This window comes from Podarcis melisellensis (assembly GCF_964234715.1).
Source record: "Podarcis melisellensis genome assembly, chromosome: 6".
NCBI lineage: Eukaryota > Metazoa > Chordata > Lepidosauria > Squamata > Lacertidae > Podarcis > Podarcis melisellensis.
The window spans coordinates 21,761,710-21,776,598 of record NC_138538.1 but is presented as its reverse complement, the minus strand read 5'-3'; the positions used below and the strand labels follow the sequence as shown (position 1 = coordinate 21,776,598).

The following is a 14,889-nucleotide window of genomic DNA, read 5'->3' as shown; positions in this document are numbered from 1 at the left end:
TTCAGAGTATGAAATGGTTACTCATTCTAGGCATTCAACCAATGATAACTGATCAATGGAAGAAACAGAGGCTTTATTAGACCCAGGACATGGAACATCAGGATGGCAAAATCCCGGGAGAGAAGCAAGGTCAGCAGCAGCAGTGAGCCAAAAGAAGGAAGGGGAGAAGCAAGGCAAGGCAGAGACTAGGGAGGGGAGCATTTACTCACAGATTTTTTCTGACCTGTGAATAGCATGACTACTTTTTAGTAGTTTCTCAGGATTTGAGCGTCTGTGAGCAGGGTAAAATATTTGCCCATTTGGAGAGATGGCAGAGGGCATTGCCCTCACTCTGAACTGGCTTCATGGTGTCATAAAGTCAAATCTGTTTGATTCAAGTAGGTAGTTGTGTTGGTCTGAAGTAGTCGAAATAAATTAAATTGATTCTAGTTAAAGGCTCTTCCTAAAAACCTAAAAACTCCCTAAAAAGAATCAAGTCTTCAAAAAAGTTATATGATCTAAGAAAGTCTTTAAAAGAAGCCTTCCAAAAGAGTTTTAAAATTATAATGTAGCACCTTAGAGACCAACTGAGTAGTTTTAGGTATGAGCTTTCGTGTGCATGCTGAAGAGTCTTTTTAACTATCTTCTAAAAGAATTGTTTTAATCAAATCTGTTTGGTTATGTGGTGTCGGTACAGCAAAAGAACTGCACTGATTGGTAAACAAAGAGACAAAGAGTAAAGAGAGGTGAAAAAAGGAAAAAGGGAGGGGATGAGAAGGTGCTGTCAAGGCATATTTTGGAACCCCTGAGAACCCACATTTTCACATGTGAACATACAGTACGGTCCTAGCAGAGACTGAGTAAAGAGAAAACAGGTGCTGGACAGGACCAGGATCAGCAAAAGCATCTCCTCATTACTCAGAGACAAGACAGCAACCCTGATGTGAACACTTTTTGTTGATGCTAGACCTTGCAAGATGACCTGCTATGGTCTGCTGATACTGCACAAGAGGCTTTTTTTACTGGTCTGACTAGCTACCCTGCAGAACTTGGCGGAGGGGCACGGCACAGAGTGACTTCTTCCCTGGCCATCCTCCAGTTTCACGTTAAAGTGATTCAAACCCTAACAGAATGGCTGTTTTGCTGGGAATCTTAGGTGAGATACCCATATAGTGGAAGTTGCCCCCAGTTCCAGTCACCACACAGAGGCAGCTTAAGTTCCCAAATAGTTTACTGCTGCAGAAGAACAGGCTTCAGTATTCCAGTTCTGGATGTTGATATATACAAACAGCTTGTAGGCTTTGGAGATACAGATGTATGTATATACAAGTACAAAACATTTCATAGAATCTTAGAGTTGGAAGGGACACTAGGGGTTATCTAGTCTAGGGGTCAGCAACCTAAGGCCCATGGGCCAGAAGCACCCCGCAGAGGTCATTTGACCAGCCAACGAGCCACCCCCGAATCGAGCTGCCAGCTCTCGCGCTGCACTAAACCGGCACAGCACAGCGCAGGGATTCACTCCCGTGGTGCCGAAAAGCGCATCTGTGCGCTTGATCATCTTGGTTGCCCTCCTCTGCACACGTTCCAGCTTGTCAACATCCATCTTAAATTGTGGTGCCCAGAACTCGACACAGTATTCCAATTGTGGTCTGACTATGGCAGAATACAGTGGTACTGTTACTCTATTACTTCCCTTGATCCTGGACACTATACTTCTGTTGATGCAGCCTAGAATAGCATTAGCTTTTTTGCTGCTGCATCACACTGTTGACTCATGTTAAGCTTGTGGTCCACCAAGACCCCTAGATCCTTTTCACATGTACTGCAAGTAAGTCAGTTGGAAGGGACCCTGTTGCTCCAGCAATTCAAGACGCAACACACACTTCAACTCATGGATTGACCCTAACACATAGACAAAGAACCCGGCACACTAATGAACTGAAGTGCCTTCATCACTTATATAGTCGGCACTGGCTGTTGCCCCATAGCAACTGGCTTGGCTCACATGCACCTGTTGGCTCCTCTCATACATGGGACCATTTGTGCTCATGAAGGAAACCCTTTCCTCCATGTCCAGTTCCTCCAGGGGTCAGCAAACCTTTTCAGCAGGGGGACTGTCCAGTGTCCCTCAGACCTTGTGGGGGGCCAGGCTATATTTTGAAAAAAAGAAGTACAAATTCCTCTGCCCCACAAATAACCCAGAGATGCATTTTAAATAAAAACACACATTCTACTCATGTAAAAACACCAGGCAGGCCCCACAAATAACCCAGAGATGCATTTTAAATAAAAAGACACATTCTACGCATGTAAAAACACGATGATTCCTGGACTGTCCGCGGGCCGGATTTAGAAGGCGATTGGGCCAGATTCGGCCCCCGGGCCTTAGTTTGCCTACCCATGCTCCAGTCTATTTGACAGCCCTTAGTGGTTTTTGCAATTATACAGATGAACTCTTTCAACTGTTGATAAAGGGGACCTTTCTATGCCAGCTTCATCATCGTGCACCCAATCAGTTGCTCAAAAGAATTGGTATCTTGGATTAGGCTGGAGGTCCATGAAAACGCAGTGCCAGACGAGCTTGCAAGCAGGACAGGACAGATATAGCCATCTCCCATTACTGTCGCCAGCATCTCACACTCCGAGAAATAAGTTGGACCTGCGACAATTTGCTGTGGTGTTCAGTTCTTTGTTCATTGTGCCAACCCATCAGCCATGCCATCTGCAGGATACTCCGTTCTTTCCACCCTCTCTTCTAGTTATTCAACACTACTCAGTAAGCATTTGTTGGCCACTGAGCATGCTTAGTCCTCACTGACCTTATTGAGGGCCACCATCTGAGTGACAGACTTGTTCATCTGACGGACCTCCTTTTGCTTGTTCTTTTCTTCCTTTTATCCCTATTTTCACTTTTAACTCTTGTATAGCTGTGGCCTGTTGGCTTTGCTAATAAAGTTTTGATTTGAGCCTCACTGACCTTTTTGGGGCTAGCCCATCCTTTAAGGTTTCCCCGAAGCCTGCTGATGCCTCTCTCTTGTGCTTGGGTGGTGCTGTTTGGGCTACCTAAGGATCTGTATATGGAGATGAGTTTGCTATTAGCCTAAATCATGATACTATTTCTGAAGATGAGAGGCTCAGTTGTAGTGGTCAAGACTTTGATAGGCATATCCTATTTGAATTTGTCTCATCTGAGAGAATGACATCCACAGCAATGGCCACAACATCATCCTATGTCCCCCAACACTACATCAAACAGGGAGATTTTGACATGAGGGAAGTGTTTTGAAACAAACCACATCCCATGTGGATTCTGATGTGGTACAGTCCTGTGAAAGGATTGTACCATGTGGAGCACCACATATTTGAATGAGCAGAAATAGAAGTGAAATAATAAATGGGAGGAGGGACTGCAAAGAGAATTAACTACACAGTAAATACAAGTTTTCTGATATATGCCTCTCTCACTAAACGTAGTACCTTAACACTGCAGCAGCTCTTATAATTTCTTCAAGATACTGATCTTGCACACTTTATCGCTACACCAAGCTCTCTGTGCTTGGCAGATGCATTGTTGCTGCACTGATAAACATCTGCAGTTAAGGATCAATTGTATCATTGGTTTTCAAAAGGACCCTTCCTAACAGGGTCACCATTTGTTTTGAAGTTCCCAAAATTACTGAGTACTATAAAGGAGCTATCCTTCCTGTGCCATTTGTGTATGTACCTGTGGATTAACCTGCAGCAGGCACTGTATAAGGACTTTATTGACAATCGCTGTGGGATTAGCAGCGTTTACCCAGCGCTTGGGTTGTGGCAAGTGGGAAGGACATGTCTAATCCCCATCTCCTTGTGTTGCTTGCTCTCTTTCCCTGAAGCATGCAGATTACTGCTGAAAACCACAAGGTGTGAGAGACGCTGAAGACAACATGGTGGGATTTGTCCTCATTGTTTATGTCCCCCTCCACCCAAAGCATTTGAATAGCTTGCAAATCCTGTGATAGCCTTGCAAAATCCACAATGCCACCGCCAAGCAGCGACACCCACACACCCCACAACAACAAAAGTTACTAGGCCAAGAACATTTTACTTTAGGATTTGCTCCTGGCAAACAAGCCAGGCAACTCTTTTGCCGCTAACAAACCAGCATCTCTCCTGGGTAGGGCAGTCATTTGATTACACCATTGCTTCCCCACACATCCATTTGAAAGTCAACTCACACTTGTTACTCTGCAGCAAAGCATGTTGAGCAGTGAATGTGGTTGAGTTATGCGCTAGATACATGGCAAAGGCATCCTTTGATCCCTTTCATAATGGATCCAGTCCGTCCATGATCCCAGAATACCAACGTAGTTGTGTGAATTAGCTGGGGATAGAGAGTGAGAACGGCAAAAGTGATGAACATATGATTCTGCCTTCAGAATATGAGAAGAGCTGAATCAGACCAAGGATGTATCTAGACCAACATCTGTTTTCTCATAGCGGCAGATTAGATGGCTGTGAGAAGCCCACTTGCCCTCTTCCACTGTTTCTCCCCAGCAACACGTAGTCTAAATCATACCCTCCTTGTCCATCAAGCTTGGTATTGCCATCTCCTCTGACTTGCAGTGACTCTTTGGGTTCATCTGAGATTCTTTCAGCTGGAGTTGCTGAGGATTGAACTTGGGACCTTATTGGTGAAAAGCACATGCTCTGCCACTGAGTTATTGCTCTTCTTCATATGGGTTTTTGGTGTTAACATGGGTTTTATGGTCTGTTGCTGCTGCTGCTTTGCATCCTGGGGCAATTAGCAATGTCTGTCTTGCAGCTGCTCAGAAATTGGTTCCTCAATAGCACTCTGAAGAGTTCAGCCTGACATTAGCTCATGCAGAACAGAGAGGTTCCTTAATCCTTTTCCAAATTCCGCTGGGCTTTAGGACTTATGGAGTCCCTGAATCCATCCTCTGTTTTCCTTCGTCTTATGTTTGGATAACTTTGTAACCTAGCTATTTAGAAGGACTGCCCTTCCCTCTGCCAACAGGCGGTTGCTCTTCTGCATTTGCTCCCATTTCCTCTTTGTTGTTTCCTCCCTCTAAATCTTTAGACTCTGCTAGACTTGGCAGGCTTTTTCTCGTGGCCAACATTTAAACAAGAAAAGTCTGGGGAGGAGAGCGCACCCTTTGTTTAATCACTTAAAACAGATGGGGAAGACGTGGCTGGCTGGTGGCGCGCAAAGCAGTCGTTCTTCCCCAATCCAGCGGATAGAAATGACAGCTGCCGCCTGAAGAGAGCATATTTCCATCTGGGGTGGCAGCTAGATTCAGAACATGCACCTTAAACATACAAGTGTCCTGATTTTCCAGGGACAGTCCCGGAATTATGAAAGCCATCCTGGCTTCTGATTTTACCCTGGAATGTCCCTTTTCCCCCTGCCAGTGCTGCCACCGCCAAACTCATGGAGGAAGATGTGCTTGTTCTGAACGGCAACAGCAGTGAGGGAGCATCCCATTGCCTCTCCATGGCTGCTGCTTCCGGTCTCCTCACTTGGGCAGCTTTTAGCAGCTGCTGGAGCGCAGGTGAGGAGGAGGCGAGGCTGCCACAACCATTGCCCAGTCCTGTGTGCCATGTCAGCTCTGAGGGGCAGACAGAGGTCGTGAAGAAAGTGGGAGCAGAGTGGAGCGCAAGGAGTCTTTTTTTAATGCTTTGTGCATCTGGATCTAACCTTGTCCCTTTCTAAAATTTATTTTTTTGGTGTGTGTTTTTCTTTTCGTAAACCAAAGAATAAAATTAAATAAAATTGGGACTGAGGGATTTTCTCAGGACAGTGAAAGGCATATGTGGTGTGTCCCATTGGTGAAGTGGTGGTAGAAATGATCAGAGGAAGGGGACAAAAAAGGGGGCGGGGTCAAGGAGCATCAGTTGGGGGGAATGAGAAATGTTCCTATTTTCATCTGAGGAATTTTGGAGGGTATGACTTAAAGAGGTGTGCAGAATGCATGACTACAGCAGGTGCAGTTTCCTCCCCCATGCAGTGCACTGAGTGAAAAATCCACATGTGCAAAACCTTTCCCTTCCACGCACCCCCTAAAGCTACAGTAACTCAGCCCGAAATTGAGCCAGCTCTTTGCTCCATGGGCCACCCCTTTCCTCTCCTGCAATCCAGGTTTAGAGCCAGTTCGGAAACCGGTGATGATACCACTTAATAAATGGTGCTTCAGCCCCAGCAAATCATTTTTATGTTGGAAGCTGGCGGACAGCTGCTTCCTTTAATTCAAACAGAAGTGGACATGGTGACCTGACCATTTATTATTTCACAGATCATTCAGGTGTTTGCAGCAGCCACTGCCAAATGGACTTAAAAACAAGGCTGGTGCTCACTGTCAGAATGTGTCTATAACTGAGGATCCATTCCACTCATATAAAATGCATGCAATGTTAAAGTCCGCAGGCCCTGACACGTTCAGTTGACAGAGACTTCCTGCTACCTGATGTAAAATTCCTCTGCCTGGTCACCTAGATGCAATTAACCACTCCTGTATTGGAGTCTGGTCTGTTAACCCCTTTTTGTCTTCACATCCTAATTTGAGGGAATCAACAGTAGCATACAGCTGACATTCAGTTGTTGCTGCTTTGTTATATTGGTAGCGTCTCATATATTTATTGGTTTTGCTAATTTAGTGAACGTTGCTCTAGCTTAACTTAAGCCCATTAATTTTGATGGTTCAACTGTGAGTAGAATTTAGATGGAGATTTGGTTTCTGTGCTGGGCAGGGAAGAAGGGGTTTCTCCTTCCCTCACTAGGGATGGATAAATCTGTCAGTTTTGGTTTCTCCCAATTTTTCATTTTTCCACTATTTAGTTCTTCACATTTCCACATCATGATGCAATTTTTAAGCAATTACAGTATCCTGAAAATTAATCAGCTTTTTAGTGCACGCTTCTTTCAATATTCACTTTTTTAATGAAATGGTTCCTAATGCACATATTTTTGCCAGCATTTCCCTCTAATATACTACATTTTTAATGTTATTTTTCATTGTTGTTATATGTGCTTTTATGCAGTTTCCTTTAATCCGTGCATTTTTGTAAACATTTGGTTGGAGAACTGCATTGAAAAATTCAGAAAGGTGTGAATTTTGAGGGAAAGATGCATTCCTGTTCACATATTGTTTGGGGACGTGCGAATTAGGTAGATTTGCATAGAAATGTGAACCAAACCTAATTTCTCTCCCAACCAGCATAAAAGAGCAGTGGAGTAGCAGAGGATGGACAGAATATTCCATCGCTCTTCCAACCAACCAACCAGCCACTCAACTCACCTAAATGAAATACATCTGGTGATCAGCCGAGTGGTTTAAAAGAAGACCGACTCCTTATAGGCATCTTAACAGGCTGAATAAAGCAGTATTGCAAATAAAAAATTCATAATTCAAACCTATGCTGAGTGATCAATGCAAGCTTTCGTCATAGCTAAGTATAACTGAAGATAAAATGCTTATGCATTAACAGAACATGGGGTTTATAGCACTAAATATCAGGAAGTCTCTCTGTAAAGTACAGTGGTACCTCTGGATGTGAACGGGATCCGTTCCGGAGCCCCATTCACATCCTGAGCAGAACGCAACCCGCGCCTGCACGCGTGTGCAGGTCGCGATTCACCGCTTATGCGCATCTGTGTGACATCATTTTGAACATATGTGCGAGCAGCAAAACCCGGAAGTAACCCATTCCATTACTTCCGGGTCGCCGTGGAACACAACCTGAAAACTCTCAACCTGAAGCTACTTTAACCCGAGGTATGACTGTATATGCATTCACAAAATGCTGGGGATGACTTTGCCTACAGGTTTGCCAGAACTTTTAACGTCTTTGTGTCCCTACACCTCTGTAACAAGACTGTTGAGATCTACAGCAGACATGACCTTTTGAACCCATGGGAGGTGTGACTTTTTAATCAGCCTATGCTAACTTCCACCTGCGTTGCGCCAGACTGAGTTGGTTGTGTACATGTCATTGCTGATACCATCCCCTGAATTCGGTGGAAGTCAGATTTGGGTGCTGGGTTGCAGCCGTAGCTTTTCCAAGTGGTTGCAATCTGGTATCAAAACTGAATCTGTGCTCTTAAGCATGCAATAAGCATGTGTGTGATCACCATCTTAACCTATGGCAGCATGAGTGAAAGCGAGGGCTGGCTAACAAAACAAAACAAAAAAAACCACAGCTGCTGCAGGAAAGCACGATCAAATTAATATGGATCAGGCAATGCCTATTGTTGAAGTAAGGGGTTTTTTTTGCATTGCACAGAACTCAGTCTCCAGCTGGAGGTCTGGATGCTTTAACTGTGGTCTGCCTACTGTAATGTTATGGTGAATTCAAAATAACACTCCATCCATATATAATCTTGTGTATATTTCTTTTAGCTCGTCACAACAATCACCCTTAAATCCTCAGAAAATTATCTTTAAAACTTTGGGAGCCAGTATGGCGTCCTGGAGAGTGCTGGACCAGAACTGGGGCGACCCAGGATCAAATCCACACCCACAAAGCTGGGTGATATTAATCCCATCACTGTAGCTCATCATAATTTACTTCATAAAGTTGCTGTGGAAATTAAAAGGGAGAGGGAAAAGAATCATGCATACTACCTTGACCTCCTTGAAGGAAAGATCATGACCAGCTTGTCGTTATAAGAACTAGTGTGTAACTTAAAAATAAGTGCCTGGGTTTGCTTGTTTCCTCCTCCTTCCTCCTCCTTTTTCCTTTTGTGTGGTGTCTTTTAGATTGTAAAATTTGTATGCAGTAACTATTTTGTTTTTATTGATCTTATGTTAAGGTCACTACCATGGGTGATCTGTGGTTGAAGTGTTTCTATACTCAAGACTGGAAATAAAGAAAAGTGTGCATCTGTGGGAAAAACATGCAAGAGTCAATTTTGAAATACCTAGAGGTTTTTTCTGCACTTTCCCTTAAGAGATATTCTTTGTTAGGGGTAACCTGGCCAGGCATCAGACGCTTAGTTTCTCAGGCCCTCAAGTTTCAGGACCCAATGAACCAACTGCTCTTTTGGGTGTGTTGAATTTTTCAACAATCAAATTCCCCAAATGAGGGGTGCTAAAAAGTTGTAGCATGTCTTGGGAATTCAAAACATAATTTGGTTAAATTAATGTAGTTTAGTTATATTAAAATTTGACTAAAATTGCATAGAAACTGTTAAAAATTATTTTGAAGTACTCACAGTTGTATTAGATCATATTTCCTTATTTCTTTAGCATTACCTGATATTTTCAGAAGGTAAAACTAAAAATCTTTGTTTTCCGAAAGTAGCTTATGTGCTTCTTCATCAAACATAGACTTACCAAGCTAAATGCTGTCCAGCTACAAAAATAATATCAGATTTGAATTCCTCACACCCCAAACCGTATTTTTAAGACCAGTTTCAATCCATCTGATAAAAGGGATCTTCACCTAGATTACAGTCTGGTATGAGCTGCAAACACAGGATGATGTCTGCAGACATAGGAAAATATGCTGAGAGAATATTATGCATGTGTTGTATTTGAAACAAACCCATCAGCTCCACAATGTTGGTAGATGCTTTCTAGCTCATGGATATATGACTGAGCCCTAGATGGGTGTTTATATTTTACCACCACTAAAAATATTTTCCATGCATACAAATATGGGGATCGCCAACTCGGTTCTGCAAAATGCAATTGGGGGAGCGGGACTTTGGCCCAAGGCCCTGAGAACACTTCATGCCCCTCCAGAAAGTATCCCTAATTGAAGATATCTACTGAAAGGTTTCTACCTTTATGCTGACAGAACTTACAAAGGAGTCTTAGAGCTATCTCACTAGATCCCTACAAAAAACCAGCTGCCTCCCATTCATGAACTAAACTTGCGTCAACTAAGATATCTTTTGGCATTACTATGTTCAGCCACTCTGCAAAGCTTTGTGAGTGATGGGTTTGGGTCAAGTCCTTCTGTTTAGTATCAATTTCAACTCTTCCCTTGGAAACCTCATTTCTCTCTCACGCATCAGACTACACAAAGAACGAGGAAAGAGCCTCCTTTTCCGGTTTGCATGTTAAAGGCTCTCCCAGGCCATCCGTTTGAATCAGGCCATTTCAGCCTGAAAACTTTTGCTCACACACATAATCGAAAAGAGAGAGGTTGTTTTCTCTTTTTTAGGAAGGGTAACTTCTGACTGAAGACGACACAATAACCTGAGGGGAAGCACGTTACAATGAAACACACCGCGTGGTTAAAGCGTTTAGAGACTGTGGGGGGCGGAATAAGGCTCCCCAGATCGACAATGTGTGACTGGCATGCCCTCATCATACACAACGCTGCCCATAATCTCTCAGCTTCTCTTAAGGCTCTCTCTCATCAGCAACAAGGAAAGAAGATGGTAACCTGCGTACTCACCATATGGCGCCTCCATCTTCGCACTTAGCTGTGTGATTACATTGACCATTTCTCATCAGTATAATTCTGGAGAAAACAGAGAAAGTGTAAAATTACAAGAAAAGCTGGGTGAAGGAGGCGGGCGGAAGGGTGAGCAAACCTGCCTCCTCTGTTATCTTATTGATTCACTTAATCAGGCCTAATGTGGGTGGAGATGTTAAATAGTAACCAAGCTCATATGGAAACCAACCTGCAAGGTGCTGTCTGCCACGGTAGCTATAGTAACTGCTTCCAAGCTTGAAACTCAAACATGACTTTATGGCACACTTTTGGGACTCCTACCGACACCTAGTTTCAGGCCTTGGGTGACCCCATTGCCGGGCGATTACTTTCCTTCTTATTCCTCCAAGACGAGGCTAAAGGGAAGTAGCCCCGGAGCCTGGCAAGGTAGAGAACTCTCCTTTGGGAGCTGTGAACTAGGTCAGTTTCACAGCTGCAGAGACACGGGGCATTTATTGCCCTCGCCAAGCAAACACAGAGAACAAAGGCTTTGTGTCTGTGCGTGCACGCGCTTGAGGCCCTGCACGCCATCATTGTTGATGTGCTGTGCGTACATACCCAGGTGTACATTTGATTATATGTAAAAGCATAGAGGGTTGTGTATTAATTCATGGCAGCGCACATGTACATTGTAAACAGAGAGATCTGGGTGTGTAGTAAATGTGTGTGGTTGAGGATAGGCATTTCTAAGGACCGGGGCTTATGTGTAGGTGTATGTACATTCTATATATATTTATTTTAAAGTATATTTACTCAGGCTCCCGAAGGAGTCTGCATCAAAACATTTAAGAAATGCAAATGACACACATGTACCAAAAAATAATAATACCCCCCCCCCAGTAAACTATAGCAGCAGGGGAAATAATTTAAACACGAGAATAAAAATGTCTTTGTGTGGTTCCGAAATGATAGCAATGTTGGTGCCAAGCAAATAAAACAAAAGTTAAATCCCAAAGGAATGCCAAATGGTTAGGGCAGTCACAACTGTGGATTAGCTAAGTCCTGGGGATGCTTTTGCACTGACAGTTATACACAGATTTACTGGTGGAACTCTGGATACACATTTATTGTTGTATATTCCATACTTGACAAGTCGTGTTCCTGGTGTTAAATTATTCCCAGTGGAAGATTCAATTTGAGTATACTGCTTTTATTTTGGGGGGTGCAAGAAAAATACGGCATAGATGACAATTTGTTCTCTCCTACAGGGCAAACAAGTTTGGGTAAAGGTGGCCATTTAGTGTGTCACCAAAAAAGAGGAAATGCATCACCCCCCCCCAAAAAAGTCAAAGATTTACATAAAATTTGTATATGCTGATCTATAAAATGTGTATAAAATGTGGGGAGTGCCTGGCACTGCCTAGGAATGACTAGAAACCAAAAAATATTGTGATTTTTAAATGGATATGGCAATTTATGAGTTTGAACCCATCATGCCAAGCATTGGGCAAAGTCATGCCGAAGTCATGTTTCGGTTCACCATCTTGATTCAAAATGGTGCCTGGCATCCAAACATCAATGGAGACAGCTGTCCCCACCTCAGGAACCCTTCTGCTGAGTTTGACGACAATATCTCTGGAGGCAGCCGAACCTACGCCAAAGTCATGTTTCAGTTTGCCATCTTGATTCAAAATGGTACCCGACATCCAAATGTCAACAATGACTGCCACCCACAACTCATGCCGAGTTTGGCGGCGATATCTTGTGAGGTGACAAAACTTTGCGAGAACAGACAGGCCAACAGGCGGACCACTTACCAAAATATATAGTAGATAAGAATTTGGAAATTATTACTACAAATCAAATATAAGTGCTATACATCTTGTGAAAGTTGGGAAGTCTGTAACTCATGTGCTGCATCCCTCCCCTCTGCCTCTGACCCTCCACCTGCATCCGGTTCCTGTTGGGTTCCCTACAGGGGAATGTAGCCCTTTTGCTGAAAATGGTCCCCCTACGACATTTTTCATGGTGTGCCCTCTCTGGTACCAGTACAGATTATGGGTGGTCTTTAAATATTTTTAATAATAAACAAGCACATATATCAATTACGGCTGAGATAGAAACACAATAGTGAGGCCTGAGGAGATTATGATGATGCCTCCTCAGCTGTTGCTGTTGGTTATGGACTACTTGTGACATCACAAAAGCCTGAGTGGATATAAAGGTGGGCCTGTTCCTCTACCCTAGCAGAACACAGCAGACAACAGCTGTGACCTTCAGCACTGCCTGGTCTTCTTCCACTTGAAGAACAAGAAGTGGCAGATGGACAGAGGCAGTGGAGTGCTATGGAGTGACAGTAAGGCAAGCTTACGTCCTGAGCAGGATCGTAGCTTGAAGAAGATGGCTGATACCCACAATTGGAAGCTGGCTTATGTCTAGTAATGGACCTAGCAGAAGCTGGCAAATGTTGGTAGGTAGAAGCCGGTGGAGTTCACATTAGTGAACCAGCGGGTGCCACAAGGTTGAAGCAGGCTGACGTTGTGGATGTAAGCTGGTTGACATTCATCATTTGAAGCTGGTTGACAAGAAGCCGGTGGATATCTGTGGGGCGTAAATGTGAATGGAGAGTGAAAGATGAGTGAATATGTCCATTGGCATTCTTCATGGATGTTGGCAGATGTCTGCTTGTGTATATGAATGGGAGGTTTCAAACGTGGTTCAGGCGAATGTAGGGGGGAAGTGGGGCACATTGATACACGGGGCACATTGATACGCTAACAATATTTCAATATCGAGATTTCTTTTAAAATAATTTTTATTAAGTATGTGATAGGAATTTTATGGTCTTAGATATATGGCAATGTTCATAACCACACATACATAGATCAACACAGGAAGGCCAACCTGGAACCATTTTGATTCTTAAACTGACCAAATGTTTTCTCTGCAAGGTCAAACTGGAAAAGTCTCCCCATTGTCTCTTTCCTCACAAATCCTGTCTTAAGGACACATTTAAGATATGAATAAGGTGTGAGCCTGTGACCTGGCCCAGGAAATAAGTATTTTACCACTACAAAAGAATGGCCAGGCTCCCCAGGAAATCCAATCAAGTAACCTGCCAGACAAGAGATAAACAAGGACAAGAGAAAAACATTTAAATTTCTGTGATGTAGGTGGGATGTATCTGAGGGGTGGTTTTAGGTTACACCCCTTCTGTGATGTATGCATAATGTTTCTAGGGGTGGTCGTGATCTAGAGGATGGGAATTTCAAAAGTCTTTATAAGCCCTTGCACAGCATTCTTGGGGGTCCTCTGCCTCCTGCGTGTGAGGGGAGCACCCTGTTGCAACAGATCAATAAAGATCAAGCTTACTAGCTGCTTTGCTTCTCAATATTCTCTGGTTGGCCTGTTATTTTCTCCTACTAATAGGGAACCTATGTAAGGACTCTATATGGGCTCTTGGATACCCCATAAGGGAAAAGGGCATATTTTTATTTACAACAAGTACAAATTAGAAAACATACATATTTACAACAAAGGAAAATACAAAAGAAAAAGAAAATACATATAACCAAGGGGAAAAAATTAGAGAATACTTTGTCTCTTTTCATTTTTACAGTTATTTATACCTCTATAAAATGCTATTCACAATAAAGGAGTGAAATGAAAGATAAGATATCAGAAAAAAAGGAAAAAAGAACAAAGAAAAAATAAAGAAGTAAAATAAAAATATCATAGGTGAAAACTTTTAAAAGTAGATAAGTATTCACTATACATAGCCATTTCCCATCTATATTTATATTCAATTGTATAATTTCATCTTGTCCTTATCTACCTTAAATAAAGTGTTGTTTTTTAAAAAAAATGTTATTTGTGTCGCGACCTCACTAAAACATGTGTGAGTACAACAGTTGTGACCACGCCGACCGCCAGTTAGCCATTGGTGTTTGACAAGAGTAGGTGTGTTTTCAGCGCAGCCAACTAAAAAATTACGTGAAATGTAAGAGTGCTCCAACGCTGTTTTACGTCATTTAGTTAAGATTTAAAAATACCGAAGGTAAGTTATTCCACTCTGTAATCAGGATTACACGTGATTTTTAAATAAATTCAGTGGATTTATTAATAATTGTTAGTATTTTTGAAAATGTCCATTGGGACACTTTGATACACTGAGACACGGGGCACATTAATACATATAAAAGTGCCCTGCTAGTATACAATAGTGCCCCAATATACAAGTTTGCATGAAATCTCTAAACCCATTTAATTTGAAAAGAAAAAAAAATCTGTTGTTTACTATGTGGCCAAAGTCATTTCTAAATATAATATGGCCGATTATCAAGTGTCATATCTCAGGAAAAAAACAGGATTTTGTATGTTTGTCTTCCCCATTGTAGAAGATAAGGCAAGCGTTGATTTCAAGGATGTTGTTTTGCTGTTGCCAAAACCAAATTTCCCAAAGGGCACATCTCGAACATCATCTCTTTATACTTTTTCTATTGACTTAAGTGGATATAATAATGT

At 42.6% G+C, this 14,889-nt stretch overlaps 1 protein-coding gene across 1 annotated transcript in view; it reads right to left on the bottom strand.

The window, feature by feature from the left end:
- HNF4A (hepatocyte nuclear factor 4 alpha) overlaps positions 1–10,517 on the bottom strand; it is a 62,822-nt gene extending 52,305 nt beyond the window's left edge. The window contains exon 1 of the mRNA XM_081917049.1: positions 10,387–10,517. Coding sequence (XP_081773175.1) covers positions 10,387–10,435 — 49 coding nt within the window. The 5' untranslated portion in view covers positions 10,436–10,517. The remainder of the gene's footprint in view (positions 1–10,386) is intronic.
- Between the last annotated feature and the right edge of the window lie 4,372 nt (positions 10,518–14,889).